Genomic DNA, 22,031 nt, shown 5'->3' with positions numbered 1-22,031 from the left:
CCGTCATTCGGATGATTGCTGGTTCGTAAGTGTGTCATATTCGTAGACCCAGGTTTCGCCACCAGTAATTATGGGTCCATGTAGGTGGGATCCGAATTGGCTCGATTCAACATGTCTGCAGCTACCTGCCCTCGATACCTTTTTTGAAGGAAATTCAGCTCTATCGGTGTTGCAGCAACGCGTTGCATGCCCAATTTCTCATGCATAATCGTATGTACGCTCTCGTGTGACATCTCCAATTTATGGGCAAACTCTCTCAAGCTCTCATGGTTATTTTCGGCAACAATTTCCTTTACTTTTTTAACGTTATCATCGGTCACACTCGTTGAAGGCCGTTTAGAACGAGACAGATCTTCGACGGGCTCCCGACCCTCCTTGAATGCTCTGTATCACTCGTAAGTACGCGTTATGGATAGAGCAAATTCAACAAAAGCCTTGTAATAAAGACCAAGCAAGTTGACCGCTTTTTCGCTCTAACAAAACTAAATTAAGCATTTTTAGAGTTTTTGTTTATAGAATCAAGATTATTTCCTCAGTGTATGTGTTCGATATTTTATTTCTTTATCTGCGGTTTGGACGAAAACGAATGCAACAAATTTGAGATACTCAAAATCTAACTGGCTAGTCAATCTTCATCTATAAATTGTGGTTTATGTACCACATAAAGAAGTGTAAATGTCTATACTTATATGCATAAGTAAATAAGTGTCTTTTATGTCTTACAATTGATTGGTTTGACAATTTTCAATAAATATCCTAACCTTTTTTGGCCACTCGAGATGCGTGTTCATCAAGATTTTCTATTTCTTTCAGCACAATCACATTTTGGTCTTACCAAATCTGGTGAAATTCACTGAAATTTGCGAGAGTCGTGATCAAATCAAATGGATTAAGGATAAAGCTTTAAAATTGCAGGAGACTATACCAATGGACGACACCATTTCACATCAGGTAAGCGCAGAGAGGCAAAAACCAAAAACCTACATACATACATACATACATATGTACATACACATATCACTTATTTGCAGTCATATGTATATTGATATATCTAGTATATATGCACTTGAAGTTTACTGATTACGGTTGCTTAGCTGGATATATATATATATATATATATATGTATGGTGGTATATATATATATATATGTATATATTTATGCATGCTTGTATGTATGTGTGTATGTATCTTTATTTTGTCTTGTTCTTTGCAATTGCTGAGATTTTTGTCCAAACTATTATCACATTTTTTTTCTCATTTTAGTGTTGCCACTTCAGTTTTTGTATCAGTTTCCGCCATACCGAGTCAAACAAAAAATGTTGTAGCTGCAATTTGTGCATTTTTTTCTTGTTGTACCTGCTTTTGTTGCGGCTACTTTGCCAGCCATGTTGCAACATGCAACTTACAACACGGTACTTAGCGCTTACAATGCAGCAAGACGTGTCCAATCGCATGTGCCACATATTACCGGCAACTGCTAACATGTAGCATGCCTCTATGCTCACAAATACTTGTATATACAGTTATATGTGTATATTTTTATGTCTGCTGATTTGTAAGTGTGGCAGCCACAGCGGCAATTGAACTTAAACGAATTTGTTAAGTTCATTCTCGCATTGCCCGTTGCAGCGTCGTTTACCCTGCACTTGCCACCTGCCAGCCGCCAGCCGCCAGCCAGGTGCAGTTGCTTATCAGTGTTTTCCTAGAAGAAGCCGCTATAAATAGCTACACTTGTCTGTGCCACCTGCGCTGGCTCTACTTTTACCCACTTACTTTCTTATTAGTTTGTGTGTACGTGCCGACGTCTGTCCACATCCGTATATCGGACACGGCTAGGCAATCTCTACGACCGTCTCTCCGCTCGTCTGTCTGTCCGTCTGTGCGTCTATCTGTCTGCCTGTGCGTCTGTCCATCCACTTATACGTCTATTGGTCCATCTTGTGTTCGTGTGCTTGGGCTTTCGTCGTCTGTTCGCCGCCATGTTTTCCCAAGTAATATCGCAGACACTTTGTGGCGCTTGCATTTAACTTGGCTTACAAATGCACGTGAACGCATTTAAATGCCTGTGGGTGTGCATATGTGTGTCTGTGTGTGTGTGTGGCCTTCATGCTCTGCATTTAAGTCGCACATTCACACACTGCAGACATGAATTGTATGCTTCGCCACTTCGTTTGCACCTCCTCACCCGTGTGTGTGCCTCGGCATCTTTAACTCTTTTTCACTTTTTCAGTTTCCGTTTTCATTCTCTATCTCGTATCTGCGTCGATATCTGGTTGCTATTTTATTTTGATCGCTTTTCTTTTACACTTTGCAGCACTTAATCTACTTACTGTGCAAAACGCAAGCCATGCTGATACCCACCATCGGTGAATTGCAACAATTGTGCCAGCTCATTGGCAATTATTTGAAGAGTTCGCACATCTTCATACGAAATGCAACGCTGGCCGGTCTGCTCTGCCTGCTCGAGTGCTGTTCGAAGACCAACACCACCATCGGCCGCTTGAGCGACGAGTTGACGTTGCTGCGCGACCTGATTGTGGGCTACATCAATCGTCATGGGATTATCGATGTTAGGTGAGTACCAAGATTGCTTAAGTACATGTCTGCGTATGTGTGTGTGTGTGTGTGTTTGTGAAGTTGGCGTTATCCGTAAATGTTTAAACAGTTGTTTTAGCTTTGCTTCAATCAACAAACGTACGAAAGAAATCAGATTAAGGCTAATGAAGTTAGCCCGAACTTAGAATACTAATAAAACCGCGCTGCTTGAAGTGTGTGTGTATGTGTGTTGGTTAGCGAGATTAGTTGAACAATGGCTTTTACAATCGTTTGCTTGACTCATTGACATGTTTTTGCGTAAATTTATTCTGCTTTTGTTAAAATAGATTTATTGAAAATTACGTAATCACTGGCAGTTAAAGTTGTTATGTTATTTTATTGAGAACCAAAGGCTGGCAATTTTGTAGAAGTTGTATTTATGGTCCCGATACTATTACAGCCATTCATGCGCGATTCGATTTCGTTGGTTTCGTTTCGAGAAATTTTATTCGAAAGGTGTTGCATCTGCTTTAGAAGGCCAATTGTCAAAAAAATCGTTAAAAAAATAATGGAAATTGCCGAGTCCAACTGTTTTATAAGCGCACATCCGATTACCTAAGTGCCAAACAATGCAAAAAACCATGTGGAACCTTTAAATAAGGGAGATTGTAAAAAAGATGTTCGATGTATGGGTACAACAAGAGTTAACGCAAAAAAATATTCCACCAAAAATCGCTGCTAAACCGCAAAAAATATGTTCCATTTCTGAAGCGGATGGTTCTTCTTCTTCTTAATTGGCGTAGACACCGCTTACGCGATTATAGCCGAGTTAACAACAGCGCGCCAGTCGTTTCTTCTTTTCGCTACGTGGCGTCAATTGGATATTCTAAGCGTAGCCAGGTCCTTCTCCACCTGGTCCTTCCAACGGAGTGAAGGTCTTCCTCTGTCTCTGCTTTTCCCGGCGGGTACCGCGTCGAATCTGTCTGCGAATGCGTCTCGCTTCCCTCTTCAACTCTCGGTATCTATTCCTTCCTGCACGTGTTGTGGTCGATCGTAACGTTGCGAGGTAGGCAGCCTGTTTTCTCTCCGCTGCAACACGGCACTGCTCATCGTACTAGCTGTTCTTTTGCATTTTCCGAAAACCAATGGTTTCGGTTGCAGCTGTACGTAAGAATCTTGAAATGTCGTCACACAGTTCCCTTATACCGAGTTGTTGACGAGTGCTCTCAGAGAGCAGGAGTGCAAGTCGAGTAGAAAATCGTTCTGCTATCTGTTGCTGCAATCACGCAGCTTCTCGACGTCGAACCTTCCTTGTGTTTGTTGGCGTGTGTGTTTTGCTGCACAGAGGCGGGTGCGAATCTTGGCTGCAACAAGATAGTGGTCCGAGCCGATGTTAGGACCTCGGAGCGCACGCACGCTTGAGACGTGTCTTCCGTCTATCACAACATGATCGATCTGGTTGGTGGTTTTTCGATCCGGAGAATGCATTTTTTTATGTTGGAATCTAGTACTACAGATAACCATATTTCGGGCCCCGGCGAAGTCGATCAACCTCAACCCAATTGGGGATGTTTCCTCGTGGAGGCAGAATTTACCGACCGTCATGCCATAGACACCTTCTTTGCCCACCCTGGCGTTAAAGTCGCCAAGCACGATTTTGACATCGTGGCGGGGGCATCTCTCATAAGTGCCCTCCAAGCGCTCATAGAAAGCATCTTTGGTCACATCGTCCTTCTTTTCCGTCGGGACGTGGGCGCAAATCAGCAATATGTTTAAGAACCTCGCTTTGATGCGGATTGTGGCTAGACGTTCATTCACTGGAGTGAATTTGGGCCGTACTTCTTCCGCGATGATCAAGATCGGCTCATTACTGTGAATGGGGATCGCTACCGCTCTATGATAGCCGAATATTTTTGGCCCGAATTGGGTTATATGGACTTGGACAATATGCGGTTCCAACAGGACGGCGCCACAAGCCACACAGCGAATATTACAATCGATTTATTGAAAACCAAGTTTGGTGAACGTGCAGCAAAAGAAATCGAGTTCCATGCATAATGGCATCGAATGTACTACTAAAGAATTTCATTGATATCCCAAACTTTTGTAGCGCTAAACCCATTAAAATTACACGTTTATCGACCAAAACCTTCGAAAAATTACTTCCGGCTCAAAGAGGATTATTGTGAATCTAAAGCTTTTATTACCGAAAGTTATCCTTTTTAATTCATAAACATTGGTCTATATTCCGCTAGAAAATGGTGACCTTGAACAGGGTATGTTGAGTTTGATCAGCATAACGAGCTGAGTTTATTTACCCATATCCGTCTATATATATGAGAATTAGTCGCTCAGAGTTTGAGTTATCAATCTGAAATTTCACACACATCCTTTGTTTGCAAATAAGCTTGTCATGTGTCGAAACCGCCGGCATCGCATCAAGTCCTTGCATGGAACACTTCTTGATCTGACAATATATCTTCACGAAATTTGTCTTGAATAATGCTCAAAGTAGCGGTACAATCATCCAATAACTTTTTCAGATCAAACCACTAGCATTTAGCTGGCGGACAGTATTTTCTCTGATCCAGCCTATAACCATGTCTCTCCTCTAAGAGGATTATGAAGTCAAAGTGATACTTGTGTGGGCTCAGTGTAAAATCTTCTAAATATCAGGCTAGTTCACTTATACATACGTTTTTAGGTGTAAGCTTCTGTTCGAACTCGTGGATCTTTAAGTAGAAATTTATCCTTTGCCTTTTCGTAACGTACCTTAGAAAAACTATACTTTCGCTTCGCAATACTTTATGGCATGGTAACACATAAGAAAACAAGTTCTAATTAAGTTCAATGCGTTTGAATTTGAACAGTATTACTGTCTTACTGTCCTTTTTTAGATATGTCAGACTATCAACTCTCAATCATGACCTCGAAAGTTGTTTCGTTATCATACCTGGCAAGAAGGCTTTTAGAGGTATGTATGTGGTGTAAAATTTCGGATAACGAAAACAAAACGAGTTGTTTGCTTAAATTCCAATATGCTTTAAGTACCCTCATTTACGTTAGAATTCTGTGGTTCTCTCCTGCATACTCTCCGCAACTTATTGGCAGTAGCAGCAAGTTATTAAACCCAATATGGAAAGTTAGCTTCAAAGACCACTTCAATAAAACAATATATATCGAATAAGCAATAACACATACGCCACACAAACACACACACACGTACACAGCACATGAATGCAGCCAAGCGTTGCTCGACCGCTGCCGTCTGTCTACCTGCTCAATCAAGTATGTCAGCAATTATTATTGTTTTGTTGCGGTTAGTTATTGTTTTCTCAATCACAAAGTTTTATCGAACCCAGAAACCAATGGCTATTCGACTTGTCTTGTCAGCGGCGTCTGGCGTTCTTTTTTTGCTTGCCATGTCACTGCGGCGCCAACACAATACAGACACGCACACACATATGCTAGAGCTGCACCCAGCTGTTTTGTGGTTTATGCAACATCCATTTGAGACTCTTCGAGCGCCAGCAGACGATACAGTGCAGCATCGTCATCTGCGCTCCGCTACCCCCTGCCGTTGAACCGCTAGCAAAGCGAATGTAAAACTTTGAAGATTTCACCCAGCCGAAGAGGTGCGGGGTGTAGCTGCTGCAAAGAGAAACAATTCTATTAAAAAGCACTATAAATTTGAAAATTTTTTAACGTTTGTCTATGTGTGCGTGTATACAAAACAAACACTATACGTATGTATGTATGTTGCTGATTGTTTGTGCATCACTTGAAAGCCTGCTGCTGCGGTTTATTGCCAGTTTTCAAGGACTTTTGCTGCAACCGCAATATCGATGACGGCCACATGCTCAGGGTATTGAGTGCAATCTTCTATTTTTTTCTAATTTCATATGTTTTATTTGTTTATTTTCCATTTCGGAGCTACACGTTTTTAGTTATCTGAGTTTTGAAGTGAAAATTTTGCAAATTCCATGTATGTATATAATCTATATCTATCAAATATACATATTTACATACAAAACAAGGTAGTTGCCAAACTAGAGACATATATATCCACAATCTTACTATTTTAGGATTTTCCATTTAAATCCTATGACATGAAAATAAACACGTCTCTGCACACTCGGAAATCCCCACACTCTTCAATTTCATACCGGATCACTTGGATCATGGAGTCGCCAAACCAAAGTCTGGCGGCTCTTTCTCTGCCCATATGCCGGCGAGGGAGTTGTGGGTGGGAAGAAGCCGTTGCAGGAGAGTGGCAGTGAGCTTCTTTACGGATGGATCAAGGCTTGGGAGGAAGGTTACTGTTAAGAGCGCTCTATCAACTCCAACTTGAGACTACCGGACTATTGCAGTGTTTTCCAAGCCCAGGTTGCAGCCATTAATGTAGCAGTAGATCTACTGAGAAGTGACCATCCACTCAGATAGCAGGGCGGCGATACTTGCCTCATTAACAGTGCGTTCAGAGTTGGTCAAGGAGTGCCTAACCTCGTTATTAAAGCATCGATTCTCTTTGTGATAACTGATTTCGATGCCAGGCGCAGACAATTGTAAAGATGAAGAGCTAGCCAGGAAATCGCATCGGTGCTCGCATAACCTCTTATGTTCTGCTGTTATATAGCTGAGCTTCGCGGGAGCTTGACTAGCGCTTGGCCACCATCGGTGCATGCGTTTTTTTTTGGCGCAAGATCGATCGCAAGAGATCTAGTGATCTCTTTGCCCACAGAAAGGCTAGCCTCTCCCTAGTTATGGGGTTTTTACAGGTCATTGCCTAATGGGCGTTTATGCTGTAAGGCTGGGAATCTTGCCATACGCCATCTGCAAAAGCTGTATGGAAGAAGACGAGGTGGAAACAACTCAACACTTCCTTCTTGACTGATTCGCATTTGATAGGTTAAGGCTTAAACACTTGGAGGACCGCATACCTTTAAACATTCCAGACAAGTGCAAAATTTGTATTGACCACTAGGAGTTTTGCTATATTATAAGTTCAACCACAGGAGTTCTTCTTTTATATGGTTTCACAAAGGACTAAATATAGCAGTTCACGTTCGATCTCTCTAGATCAGCCATCTAATCGAAACTAACTTGTTCCATACCCTAAAAATCAAAAAAATTGCTAACGTACTGTGTGACGAAACTAAGTACTATATTTATATACTAGTGGGCTTCAAAACAGGTTCGTGAGCCATTTGTTGTAAGTCTCGGCTGAAATGGCCTTCAGTGCCTTTAGTGAGTTTGGTTTTCTAAAGATTCAGTAGATTAGAAGATTTTAGTTTCAGCCAGAACTATATTTATCTTAAACATATTTCCACGCGAAAGTAGGTATGTTTTCTTTTTGTAAGGCTATGACGCTAGTGCAGAGGTTAGGTTGGATCAGATCCCTCAAGATAGAGCTGAATTACACTTAGATCCTATCAACAGTTCCTTGTAAGGTCTGTTAAAATTCCTGTTGTTGGATATCAGCTACCGAGAAAGCGCTTTGAAACTGTCACAGGTGGACTTTGCTCAGAGGGAAAAGCTCACTATACCTCTTAAGATTTTCCGTGGCCTAGAAGGACCTTGTGACTTCACAGAGAAAGACGTTGTCCAAAACTGGAGTTAAATTATAGTTCCTGCCAGTGTACTCCTCCACAAATCCTTTTCGCAAACCTTGATCCTGCCATAAAAGATCTCACCGTGCCTCAGAGAAAATTTCCCTGGATTCTACAGTATACTTTCCTCGATGGTACGTCATACAGACCTATGCTCGAAACCTGGTAATTGAGGTAGTTTGTAATGCAATCAAAGTATGCGAGGATCATCTAATTCCAAACTGTCCAGTATTGCAGTCATCTCTGAGTCTGAAAGTATTCTTCTTCGAACGAAAAACTTTGGAGAATCCGGAAGTAAATTACTTCTCAATTTGGTATTATTCAATTCCAAATATTCCTTGGAACTTCGTTTATGCACAGTCACGGCTTTGTAAGCTTGTTTCTGCATCACCCGTTATGCCGATTGACCAAGTGCAGAGTTGCTTGTGTGTCTTATATGTCTATTTGTTTTTGTTGTATTTCCTGTTATTTAGTCAGCGCCATAGATTTATAGCATCGACTGCGTATTTGTGCGCTCCGTGTGAACTTTCGTCTACTACACACCCACACGCACATAGCTGTATTGGCGTTGCATTTGTCGACCTGTGTCCGCCCACTTGTGACCAACTTTATTCCCAGCATGCGCTTCAGCTTGTTGTCGAAAAGTCATAATTATTGCAGGTGAAGTTTGTTTTTGTTTTTGCCTCTTGTTGCACATTAAATTTGTTGAAAATATTGAGTATTTGCTTTGCTTTTGCTGCGCCGTTGCCGTTTCTATTAATATGGGCGTGTGTGTGTGTGTGTTTGGCAGTGCACTTCGGCATTATTTTATTTATTTGCATGTGTGTGTGTGTGATATTAGTTTGGTAAATACAAATATATGGATTTTTTTTTGCAAATTTTTGTTTTGCCATTTCCGCCAATAAAAAACTCGAAACTCCGAAAACAAGCAAAAAAGTGGCAGCGTCTATGGAGATTAAGATTTGTGTTCAATAAATTGATTTGCATTGAAACAGAGTTATTGTTGTTGTTTTAATTGTTGTTTGTGCAATATATTTCTATGAAAATAAATTTGTTAACATTTTTGTGCTGAATTTTATATAATAAATCACGTACTCTCGCCGACAGTGTACATGGTGAGAGATAGTGTTATGTGAGAGTGGAAATTTTGGAAATACAAATATTTCAGCAAATCAGTATTCTTCTAAATGTATGCTGCGGTTTGAAAATTTTTCGATTTTAAATAAATCAAAAATTTGTCGATCGTCAAAATTCGATGGCTATCGTAGAAGCGTTGATAAGACTGCGTTTGCGGTTTATTGTAATCTCTTTGCTAATGCTCTTTCTCGTTCAATCGATTGTTTACACATTGTTAGTCGTTAACCAGGCCTTTAAATAAACAATTTAAATTGCCGCCCGGATATGACCAAATAACATCTAACGGGTGATCTAAGTAGTGGCACTTTTTTCAGTAGCCTTTTCTTGAGAGGTAACTGCGCGAATCCTGTCAAGTTGTCATGTTATTTTTATTCAGTATTGTTTGGCTTTTCATCATAGAAATACTTTTGCTTGAACAACGTTTACAAATCGTTCAACTTTATTACGAGAATTCACGTTCCGTAGATAATGTGTTTCGCGCGCGTCGCTCAATTTATGGTCAACATAATCGGCCTACTGAGTATTTATTCGGAACCATCACCCATCCTGAAAACCAGCATTCATTATTGTATAATATTCGACCGAATAGACAATGTCTAGCTCGCAGTGAGGAAAATATAGCAGCCGTAGCTAAGATTTACACGAAGACCGCGGAGGGTCGATTCGGCGCCACTCTCAGCTGACATATCGAACAACTTGGCGCATTTTAAGTCGATATCTTAAATTGAAGCGTACAAAATACAGCTTGTGAACAAGAACTGAAGCCGCTTGATCTTCCCAAGCGATATTGCTTCGTTCTATGGGCCCTTGAAAAGTTCCAAGAAGATCCGACATTCTCGAGCCAAATTTTGTATAGCGATGAGGACCATTTCTGGCTCAATTGGTATGTAAACAAGCAAAATTACCGCATTTGGGACAAAGAGCAATCTGAACAGATTCAAGAGCTGCCATTTCATCCAGAAAAACAACGGTTTAGTGTGGTTTGTGGGCCGGTGGAATCATCGGTCCATATTTTTTCAAAAATTATGCCGGTAACTGTCTATTCTGACCGCTATCGCGCCATGATAACCGACTATTTGACGCCTGATGTTGAAGCTCGTGTTCTCGGTGACATTTAGTTTCAACAAAACGGCGTCGCTTTCCACACATCACAAATCGCATCAATCAATTTGTTAAGAACACGCAGATAATTTCACGTTTTGGCCTAATCGATTGGCTACCAAATCGTGTGATATCCAACCGTTTGACTTTTTCCTGTGAGGATATCTAGAGCCCGAAATCTATGTGGACAATCCCGTTTCGATGCAGGCCTTGGAGCAAAACATCACGCGTGTCATTCGCCGGTTACCAGTCGAAATGCTCGAATGAGTCATCGAAAATTGAACTCAACGAATGGGCCATCTGAGATGTAGCCGCGGCCAACATGTGAAAGCGAGAATCCTCAAAAAATATTTGTCAAAAAATGTTCTATCGAATGATAATTTGAACTTCCTACGTTTTTCTTTAAAAAAGTAGAGAACCTAGAAATGGATCACCCTTTATATGTCTGGGGCACATCGTGACTCGCATTTTCGATAAATTGTTTGTATATATTTCCATATTTCGCATCACTTTATCTTAACCCACAAACTATTTATAAATATCGAGGTGATTTTTAAGAGCTTGATAACTTTTTTTCTAAAAAACGCATAAAATTTGCAAAATCTCATCGGTTCTTTATTTGAAACGTTAGATTGGTTCATGACATTTACTTTTTGAAGATAATTTCATTTAAATGTTGACCGCGGCTGCGTCTTAGGTGGTCCATTCGGAAAGTCCAATTTTGGGCAACTTTTTCGAGCATTTCGGCCGGAATAGCCCGAATTTCTTCGGAAATGTTGTCTTCCAAAGCTGGAATAGTTGCTGGCTTATTTCTGTAGACTTTAGACTTGACGTAGCCCCACAAAAAATAGTCTAAAGGCGTTAAATCGCATGATCTTGGTGGCCAACTTACGGGTCCATTTCTTGAGATGAATTGTTCTCCGAAGTTTTCCCTCAAAATGGCCATAGAATCGCGAGCTGTGTGGCATGTAGCGCCATCTTGTTGAAACCACATGTCAACCAAGTTCAGTTCTTCCATTTCTAAAGTCTACAGAAATAAGCCAGCAACTATTCCAGCTTTGGAAGACAACATTTCCGAAGAAATTCGGGCTATTCCGGCCGAAATGCTCGAAAAAGTTGCCCAAAATTGGACTTTCCGAATGGACCACCTAAGACGCAGCCGCGGTCAACATTTAAATGAAATTATCTTCAAAAAGTAAATGTCATGAACCAATCTAACGTTTCAAATAAAGAACCGATGAGATTTTGCAAATTTTATGCGTTTTTTTTTTTTTAAAAGTTATCAAGCTCTTAAAATCACCCGATTATATATATTATACTATCACATAACTGTTTTCATTATTTGTACCCCTCTTTCCCGAACAGCGCAATGCAATGCAGCGACACACATACAAAACTGGTTTGGACTCTCAATTATTGTCTCATCGAATGGACATCGAAATTCGTGCCACAATGTCACCTGCTGTCGAATACAGTAATTGCAGCTGGTAATTTCCTGAGGAAGACCAATAATGAGGATGTCTACTTGTGTGTTTTGCATGTAAGTATCACTGAACCACATTGGTTCTGTAGTAATTGGGAGAGAATGAATGGAGTTGCATGCCATGAAGGAATGAGCGCATGAAAAAATTTCATTTTATATTATATAAGTATATACATATATGATGGTGTGAATTAAGAGGACGCCGTTTATCATGTTACAAGTTTCTTCAAAGTTTAGCCTAGAATCACACAAAACTCTCAAAATCTCAGTTGTGTACCCATGTAACGACAACAGTTATTCGGTAATGAAAAATTTTAAAAGCTCCAAAAACTGAAGTGAAGTAACCTGTAACCTCTGTATTTTTTGGAATGCTTTGCCGCTACAACAAAAAAAGATAATCGTAACTGTAGTTCAATTGAAAGTTCAATATTTCTAGTAACTGTAATCAATTCTAGTCTTAATATTGTAGGCGGCAAAATAGTCCATCCTTTTGCTCAGACTTGAAACGGACTGGTCCATTTAAACTGGATATTTGAGTAGCAAACAGCATTCGGTGATCATCATGAAGTCATTGAAAAGTTGTCTCTTGCCAGTCGGCCATCCACCGCTCTTAATGACAATAACAACGAAGATCGTTGTTTTGACAACAGAGAGAAAGCAAAGGATCAGACCTTGAAAGATCTGATTCATCACGTTTCGGTTAGTGTTTTGGGTATAAAACGTATCAATGCTAGACTCATACCAAAAGACCAGATTTATTTTGCAAAAGCGACGTATGTAGTGTAGAGGTTCCAAACTAGCTAAGGACCCTAGATTCATCAAAGTGGTGACGAGTTATGGCTTTAAGAGTATAACGTCGAAACTGTCCAACAATCTAGCGAATGGCGCTACAAAAAAGAACTGAATTCTAAAGCCAAAAGACTGAAGAACATTCTAGTTGAGGCTTACAACAGGTGTTTGGATAATTGCATTAGTTTTTGGCATGTCTGTAATGGCTCAAAAGAGGCCTATTTTGTAGGCGATAATAAATAAAATAAATTTCAGATAAAATATGCGAAATGTAGAATCTTTTTTGACAGTCCTTATATAATCTGATCAGCTGGTATATTTGGGTATTGAACACAATTCAAAAAATAGACTGGCTAAAAGTTCCATGTATGGAACACCTGTTTGAATCTGAATCCTCGTTTTAGAAAAAAATGTTTGAGCTACCATCTACTTCTTGATTTCATTCAAGAAATAAAACTCCTAAAAGTTTTAAGTCTGTATGACTGATGACGTCTTCAGGAGAGTTTTTCTGATCAGCTACAGTCAGAGGTGTGTTATTAGCTGCTTAAGGTCGTTGTCTTTTAGAGAAAATAATTTTGAGTTCGTTTGAAATTTTGGTACAAATTTAGTTTGTTGTTGTAGCGTCAGTGTTCTGCCCGGTCCGTTCCGGTTGCCTAGATCCTAGGTTCGCATTCAGGTCATGCGATGTGGTAAGGAGAACCTTGGTCCACTTAACTACATCACCAAACACCAAATTACTATCGCCATTCTAATATATGAGTCAGGTACACATGAAGATATTTATTTCTTTGCATACTTTTGAGGTTACTTAATTTTTTCTCAACTGCTTCGTCGTTGCTTTAAGCTTTCTTTGCCTGCAGTGTCTGCTAGTAAATGGCAAACATTAGCCTATATGGCATCCAACCTTCGACCTCTACTTTACCATTATTTTGGGTATAAGTTTGTACCAATTGGATAGATTTCTGAGAAGAGTGCGCCTATAGGTAGGCAATAAGAAATTTTCTATTCTCTTCAGAAGCATTATATTTGCACTTCACTGTTTAAAACGTGCATTTATTTCCATAGAATATGCTTTATAGACATCTGTTTTATATATTATATTTAAGTTTTTACCGTTAGTTAATTGCTTTTCCCAGCAGGGAAGCTAAAACATTTCATTATATGCGATTAAGCAATTCAATTTGCTTATGGTTCAGCATTCATATGTATGTTGGTAGGTTGTATTGAATTTTATGCATATACATATGTATGCATGAGTGCTGTTTATATGCATATATGTAAGTGTATTATATGCACATTATCTATTTATGTCGTTTGCTAATAGTCAGGGATTACAAATCGTTGATATCATACCAATTACAGAGCGCATCAGTAAGACACCAGTTGCAGGGATCAAAATGCTCAACTGCCATTCCAAACTCATTTATAGAAATGCACACACCCATACATATGCACATAAGCATCCACACTTGCATTAATGGTATATATATGTATATATCTAACAGATATTCATGACTTTAACTGGAACTCTCTCAACTTGTCTCTGCTGCGGCAATCGCCGACTTGATTGTGCATGTGTGATTGCTATTGAACGTGTTTGTATGTGCATGTGTGCGAGTAGCTGTGTGATTGTGTGGCTTTGCGGAGGGAAATCCAATTTTGACCACAAACTTTTAAACTCCAGCTATGCTTTATAATTACCACAAGCCAAATTGCAAGGATCTGTTTCTAATAAATGAAGGCAAGCAATAACGGTACTATATAGCAAAAGCAATTGCAATTAAAGAATTTCCATTTCGAACAAAAACAAAAATGAAATGGCTGGCAAATAAAAAATAATTGTTGTTGTTGTGTGCATATCAATTTATGAAATTACATTTCTGTTCAATTTCCCTTGAAATAATCCAATAAAAGTGGCAAGGCAACGGCAATAGGCGTAAAATGAATGACTTCAATAAAATAGGAATATTATTTTGTTAAATAATATTGCTGCTTGTCAAATAAAATTCGGCAATTTATATATACATATATATATGTATATATGTATATATATATACATATATATGTATATATATTACCCATATATAATTTGGTAAATAATATACATATGTATATAAACATGTATATCTATAAGAAAGACATTCTAGAGTAAACATAACCTATTTGATCGCAGAAGTTGCAATTTGGTTATGCGAGAATTTATGTCCAAATAAAATTATTGCACTTCCAATTCAGTGAAGTTGCTTACGAAGCCGAAAATTGGGGCATATACGAATTGTTGATATACCAGCTGATCACTTTTTGACCCGAGCTGACAAAAAACATACATTTACGCGCAAATTAATATAAATTTTTGCTAGCGCCTTTAAATAGACTACCTTCGAGCCAAGCAGGGGTCAGGTGGTAACCAAGGCAGATGTGTTTAATTGCAGACCAATTCTGATTTTCAATGGCATCACAGAATCTGTTTGGATTTACGACTTTTCGAACATACGCAAAGCCAATATTCGAATCAGCTGTTTATTAAAACCGATAAAATTGCTTACAACGACACCAAAAACCGATACGAAATACTGTTTCGAACATCAAACCAATAATATCCGAAATCATGGCAACTACTACTTTTTTTTATCAGTTTCAATTCTGAGTCGGACAACTATCAGATTCCTCTTGAATGTTTGCCAACTCTTAATACAATTTTCCATACACTTGCTTTAAGCCTCGGCCTCGGCTGGGATGACCTTTTTTCTAATGAACTCGGGCTAAGTTTGCAATGCAACCGATAAAGGGAGATACAGCGTCTTTATTCTCTAATATACTTATATGAACCAGTGGTTCAGTTCTAACAGCAAAGCCTACATATTCACCGACGGTTCAAAGTGTGAAATAGCAACCGGAGCGGACATTTTCTGTAGTAATCCATATACAGATGGTAGTTTCAATTTAAATGACTACTATTTATTCTTTCAGACCGAAAATAAGGGCATAACAGAAGGTGCTATGTGCCCTTCTGCCTTAACCATCAAGTCCATAAACCGCTTAGTGAATAGCTAAGTTGCTATCCGTAACGCCGCTACTAAGTTTCACTGCGTTGGCTTATGCAAGCAGGCAATAACTAGACTCTGAGTAGGTAACTCGGTTAACATCAGCTGGGTACCGGGTCATATGGTAATAAAAAGAAATTAAAAGGCAGATGAGCCGGCTTGCTTGGGGGTAGTTCCTTAGCTGTTACTGGCCATTCAGCTCCCCCGTGGATTGTTTGAAGTAATAGATCCCAAAGGAACACAAAGTTACTTTTGGCTAATGTTGATGGTGGACAGACTACAAAGCTTCTACTTTTCATAAAAAATCTCCTACTCTTAATTTTTTGTCTTAGTAATATTGTAGGGGTTATCAGAGAGCACCTACCCATTTCCAGAAAGTGAGAAAATTGCGTTATCTTGTTTTAGACATTATGCCCGGCTTTCAGTGGATGCGAAAGGGCAATCCCACGACTTCCAATACTCGAAGTTAAGAGAAATTGAGCATCTGGGGGGAAAGGAATCAGGTTTATTACCAATTGGTCAGATCAGATCAGATAGATGTAAAAAATGCACCTGCTTAGCTGCAGTCAAAGTTAAAATTTTTCGCGGTTTTTTTCGGGTTTTCAACATCGATTTGCTTCACAGCTACCATATGTCTTCGTCTGTCTGCAATTGTTTTAATCATATTTACTTTACTACATCTGCATACGACCACAATGCCGACTCGTATCGCGCAAATTACAATTCCAACTTAGGCGAAGGCTCACGAGTCAATCAACTCTCAGCCGCTGGATTGTCGTTATAACTTCATAAATAGCGCTTGATAAGCATGTATGGTGTATGTTGCCAGCAAGCAAGCGAGTTGCTGAATATGTCAACATTTGCTTTTGACCTGCAATGATCTTCCCACACACACACTCACGCAGCGCCATAAAAGCAGTTGAACACGTTTTCCCGCCAAAAGTGAGTCCTTTTTCGTGTAGCGGCAACAGCAGTTAAATCACCACGCTACGCTGACCAGCAGCGACGCCCAAAAATCACAAAAATAAAGAATAATAAAAGTGGTACAAGCGCATAACACACACATACGTATGTATATGCTTAAACTCAAGCTGCTCGGCTGGCTGCGCGTTTATTATCAGAAGTGCTGTCGCGCTGTCACGCTTACAATTTTCACTCCTACACCGCCGCTTAGCCGTTAGAAGTTGATTTTATGCGTTCGATAATGTTGGTCACACATATTTATGTGTGTGTTTGTGTGTCATAACTTAGTTGTTTGCTTTTGCAGTTGCTATTGTTGTAAGTTTTTCTTCCCAAGCATATCGCAAGCTGTGAGGAGTATTTTCCTTGCAGCATGACAATGTGCCACACTCGCTTATTTTGCTGTTTGCTTTACCTATCGTTAGGTATACGTTAACTCTGTGCATTTGTATGTGTGGAGCCAACATTTTTTTTCAGTCTTTAACTCCTTTGGTCAGCTCTGACAACGCTTACATTTCTATTTACTATCCCCTGTGTGACATTACCGCCACCAATAACACCAACAACACTATCACTATTGTCCGGCTACGCCACACAGCAATATTTGTATCAGTTGTCATCGTTTTTGCAGTTTTTATACCCTGAACAAGGCATAATATTTGCCACAACCAAACTAAAAACTGGTTGCTTAATTTTTGAGATATTGATCTGAAATTTCGCACACGTTCATTTTTCCTCAAGCAAATGCTCACTGGTTGAAATCACCGATATCGGACTACTATAGCCTATAGCTGCCATACAAACTGAATGATCTAAAAGACTTCCCTATATGGAAAAAAATTTTATTTGATGACACATCGGCACGAAATCTGCTAAGGTTGCATGTTCAAGACAATGCTATAATCTCCGAAGAAATTTTTCAGATCGGACTATTATAGCCTATAGCTGCCATACAAACTGAATGATCTAAAACACTTCCCTATACATGTTCAAAACAATGCTACAATCTCCGAAAAAAATTTTCAGATCGGACTATTATAGCCTATAGCTGCCATACAAACTGGCAGATCAACAACACGTCCTTATATGGAAAACTTTTTTATTCGACAAAAGATCTTAACGAAATCAGGCATATATTTATGTATAAAAGAAGGCTTCAATTCCCTAAGATATTGTTCAGATCGGACCACTATAGCATATAGCTGCCATACAAACTGACCGATCAAAAACACATCCTTGCATGGAAACTGCTTATTTGTATATGGTATTATATCCTCGTTACAATTGTTGCCGATGTTAACGTTTTTTCTTGTTGCTGCTTTCTTTTTGTTGTTTTTTTTGCGTCCATCGCCCGCAGCAGCTGTCTGACTGCCGTTGTCGTTCGTTTAGCGTTTTGTTGATTTGCCGCAGGACACCGCCGCCTGACGAGCAGCGCTCTCTGTGACTGAATGACCGCTGTGGCCGGCGCTGGTGGTCAGTGGCCCAGTGATGCCATCGCTGCTACTACGGTTCATGCAGCTTGTTAATTGGTTTTTTGATTGGCAATTTTCAAAACTAACAACAACCACCAACTGTCGTGCACTCACACACCTATATACAAAATTATATGAATGAATATGAGAGTGTGTTAGTTGCAGCATTCATTTTTATGGCTGCGAGAGTGAAAGTCAAGCAAAAAATGTATGTTGAGGAGATAACAAAAACAACACGCTGGCAGCTTCAAAGTTCCTTTGGCTAGCTGTCCGACTGTCCGTCTGCTTGGCGGCTGACCGTTGTTGACCGGAATCAATGCGTTGCGTTTACGCTTGAATTGTGCCATGACATTGCCGACCGCGCGCACACACCAACACGAGTACGCACATATATATTAACATATATACACATATATTCGTGGAGATTTCGTTTTGCCTTACACCTCTCCAAACGAGCGCCGGTCGGCTGAGCAGGCGGCTCACTCACTTGCTTCCCTGTATGTATGTTCGCTAGGTGTGTATGTATGTGTGTTGGCCACTTTGTTAGTTTAGCAAATAGTTAAATAACACTTTGGTCCTGTGAATATGCCTAATGGACGTCGGTTTAATTGTGTGGATTATGACCGACCGGCTTGTTGGGCGACAATTAAAACAAAAATGTGGCGAACGAAGCCAATGCACAGCAAAATAAAATAAAGTAAAACAAAAACAATAACAAATGCGTGGCAAAAACACTGCACAACAGGCATTCGGCGTGGCCGAGCACACGAACAGCATAAATTGCTGCAATTAGTTGTAAACATTCGAGCAGCGAGTAAATAGTCGGCAGTAAAGTTGCAACCAGGAATAAGTGGTTGTAAAAGTTTATGGAAATTGCTTTATTTAGAAACACGCAAATGCAGGCACAACAAAAACAAACGTAAACGCATACATACATATACATACATATATAGAGCTGTCGTTATTTATTCATTTGCACTTTTTGGTTTAACTTTCAAAATATAATGAAGTTTTCTGCTTCGCTTCAGCCAATAGCACCAATATTTATATTTACATTAGGGTGGGTGAAAAAAATGAAATATATTTTTTCGCTTGGTATTCTAAACAAAATGTTGATAGACACCTCTAAAAAAGCCTGGACAAATTTTTATTGTAACAGTAAGCTGCTCCACCTTACATTTTTCTATTTTATTCTTATTATCAGCTAGAAAAATGCATAACTCGCTACCAACTACTTGTAACCATATTTTGTTTTACCAATATCGTAAGAACTAGAATGCTCTACAAAGTGGTCTCTTGCGCTGTTTTTGTAAACTTAACCGTTTGAAAGATATTAACGGTTTAAAGGCAAATTTGAGTTTTGTTTTTTTTGAATTTTTTAAGTCAATCAAAAACAAGAAAAAAACGTTAACTTCGGCTGCACGGAAGATAATATATACTTTAGTAACTATCCGTTTCAGTTTGTATAGCGTATGGTGATTTTTTAAGAGCTTGATAACTTTTTTTAAAAAAAAAACGCATAAATTTTGCAAAATCTCATCGGTTCTTTATTTGAAACGTTAGATTGGTTCATGACATTTACTTTTTGAAGATAATTTCATTTAAATGTTGACCGCGGCTGCGTCTTAGGTGGTCCATTCGGAAAGTCCAATTTTGGGCAACTTTTTCGAGCATTTCGGCCGGAATAGCCCGAATTTCTTCGGAAATGTTGTCTTCCAAAGCTGGAATAGTTGCTGGCTTATTTCTGTAGACTTTAGACTTGACGTAGCCCCACAAAAAATAGTCTACAGGCGTTAAATCGCATGATCTTGGTGGCCAACTGCCCATGCATCCCGAAAAATGCACTGTTTGGTGTGGTTTGTACGCTGGTGGAATCATTGGACCGTATTTTTTCAAAGATGCTGTTGGACGCAACGTTACGGTGAATGGCGATCGCTATCGTTCGATGCTAACAAACTTTTTGTTGCCAAAAATGGAAGAACTGAACTTGGTTGACATGTGGTTTCAACAAGATGGCGCTACATGCCACACAGCTCGCGATTCTATGGCCATTTTGAGGGAAAACTTCGGAGAACAATTCATCTCAAGAAATGGACCCGTAAGTTGGCCACCAAGATCATGCGATTTAACGCCTGTAGACTATTTTTTGTGGGGCTACGTCAAGTCTAAAGTCTACAGAAATAAGCCAGCAACTATAGTGAGCCGATCTGAACCTAATTTCTTCAAAATACATAAATGTCTTAGAAATGATCCACCAGAATCTAACGTTTCAAATAAAGGACCGATGATTTTGCATACATTCACTCGTTTACAAAAAGTGTAACTCAAAATCACCGATATAGTGAGCCGATCTGAACAATTTCTTCCGATATTACATTATTTCTATGAACAATAACTCGTACCAAATTTCATGAAGATACATTGTCAAATGCGAACGTTTTCCATACAAGCACTTGATTCCGATCGTTCGGTTTGTATGGCAGCTATATGCCATAGTGAGCCGATCTGAACAATTTCTTCGTATATTACATTATTATCTTAGAAAATGATCTATACCAAATTTCGTGAAGATATATTGACAAATGTGAAAGTTTTCCATACAAGAACTTGATTCCGATCGTTCAGTTTATCTGGCAGCTTTGTGTTATAATGGTCAGATATCGGCAGTTCCGATAAATGAGCTGCTTCTTGAAGAGAAAATGACGTTTGCAAAATTTCAAAAAGGTATCTTAAAAACTGAGGGACTAGTTCGTATATATACAGACAGACGGACGGAAAGACGGACAGACAGACAGACGGACATGTCTAAATCGACTCAGCTCAACATACTTATCATTTATATATATACTTTATAGGGTCTCTGACGCTTCCTTCTGGGTGTTACAATCCTCGTGGCAAATTTAATATACCCTGTTCAGGGTATAAAAAGTCATGTTAAATTGCGAGGCTCATAGGCTGGTAGGCAATTTCACGCTCTACAAAAATGGTTCATTTAATTTTTGAATTAAGTTAAGCGTGTACGAGATATTCATCGTCAAACAGCAATATCTTTTCTCTCTGAAAGTAAAACAGAAGAAGAAAAAACCAAAAAAAAGCACAAAAAAGGTTCCGTTATTTTCAAAGTAGTTCTTTTTTCGCAATCGCCTGCTGAAGTTTATATTTCTGCTAAACAATATCTTTATTTGCCATTTAAACTGTACTTAAGTGGTTATATACCCGAAAAGACCGAAAAATCGTAATTTTCAGAATTTTTTCTAAGAAAACTGATAAATTTATTGAACAAAAAATTTGTACACATATTATGGTATTTTTTAACTGCATTTTAAGACTTAGTAATAGTAAAAATATTTATTTGGAAAGGAACTATAGGTGGCCTCCGAGAACTCCTCTCAAAAAAGACGTTTTGCGGTGACCACTATATCTTTGAACTGGATCCATTGAAATTGAAAAACCAAACAGATTTCCTTGAAGTAATGTTAAGTATAGTAGCGCGAATCGAAGGAATAAGCAAAAAAAAAATTTTTTGATAAAATGGCATTTTCTCAAAAAACAAATAGATTTTTCGGACTTAAATTGTTTATAAAAAAATATTTATCGGTTAGAAAAAATCTTCTATTAATTGCTAAAAAATATATTTAAGAAGCTCGTGTTAAAATTTAACATTAATCGGTTTTGAAGTAAGTAATGTCGAGTAATGTTGTTCACCGACTTTGAATACAACGTTTTGAGAAAAGCGAGTTTGGAATGCACTGCCAAGCGCTCCGAAACGTTTTTCCAAATTTGCGTGTGTCTTTGAAAATATTCACCGGAACGATGTGAAACTTTCTGTATGTATTCTTAAATATATGTATGTACATTAAGGAAATATAATAGAAAAAAATCGATTTTTGGAAAATTCTAA

General features: G+C 39.0%; 1 protein-coding gene across 1 annotated transcript in view; it reads left to right on the top strand.

Moving 5' to 3' along the window:
* Nucleotides 1-22,031, top strand: part of LOC120772341 — an 87,054-nt gene that overhangs the window by 35,895 nt on the left and 29,128 nt on the right. The window contains exons 8-9 of the mRNA XM_040100900.1: nt 2,315-2,574; nt 11,748-11,922. Of these exons, the coding sequence (XP_039956834.1) occupies nt 2,315-2,574; nt 11,748-11,922 (435 nt within the window). The remainder of the gene's footprint in view (nt 1-2,314; nt 2,575-11,747; nt 11,923-22,031) is intronic.

Source organism: Bactrocera tryoni, chromosome 1, assembly GCF_016617805.1.
Source record: "Bactrocera tryoni isolate S06 chromosome 1, CSIRO_BtryS06_freeze2, whole genome shotgun sequence".
Lineage (NCBI taxonomy): Eukaryota > Metazoa > Arthropoda > Insecta > Diptera > Tephritidae > Bactrocera > Bactrocera tryoni.
Note: the sequence above shows the minus strand (reverse complement) of the source record. Positions and strands in the feature narration are given on the sequence as shown.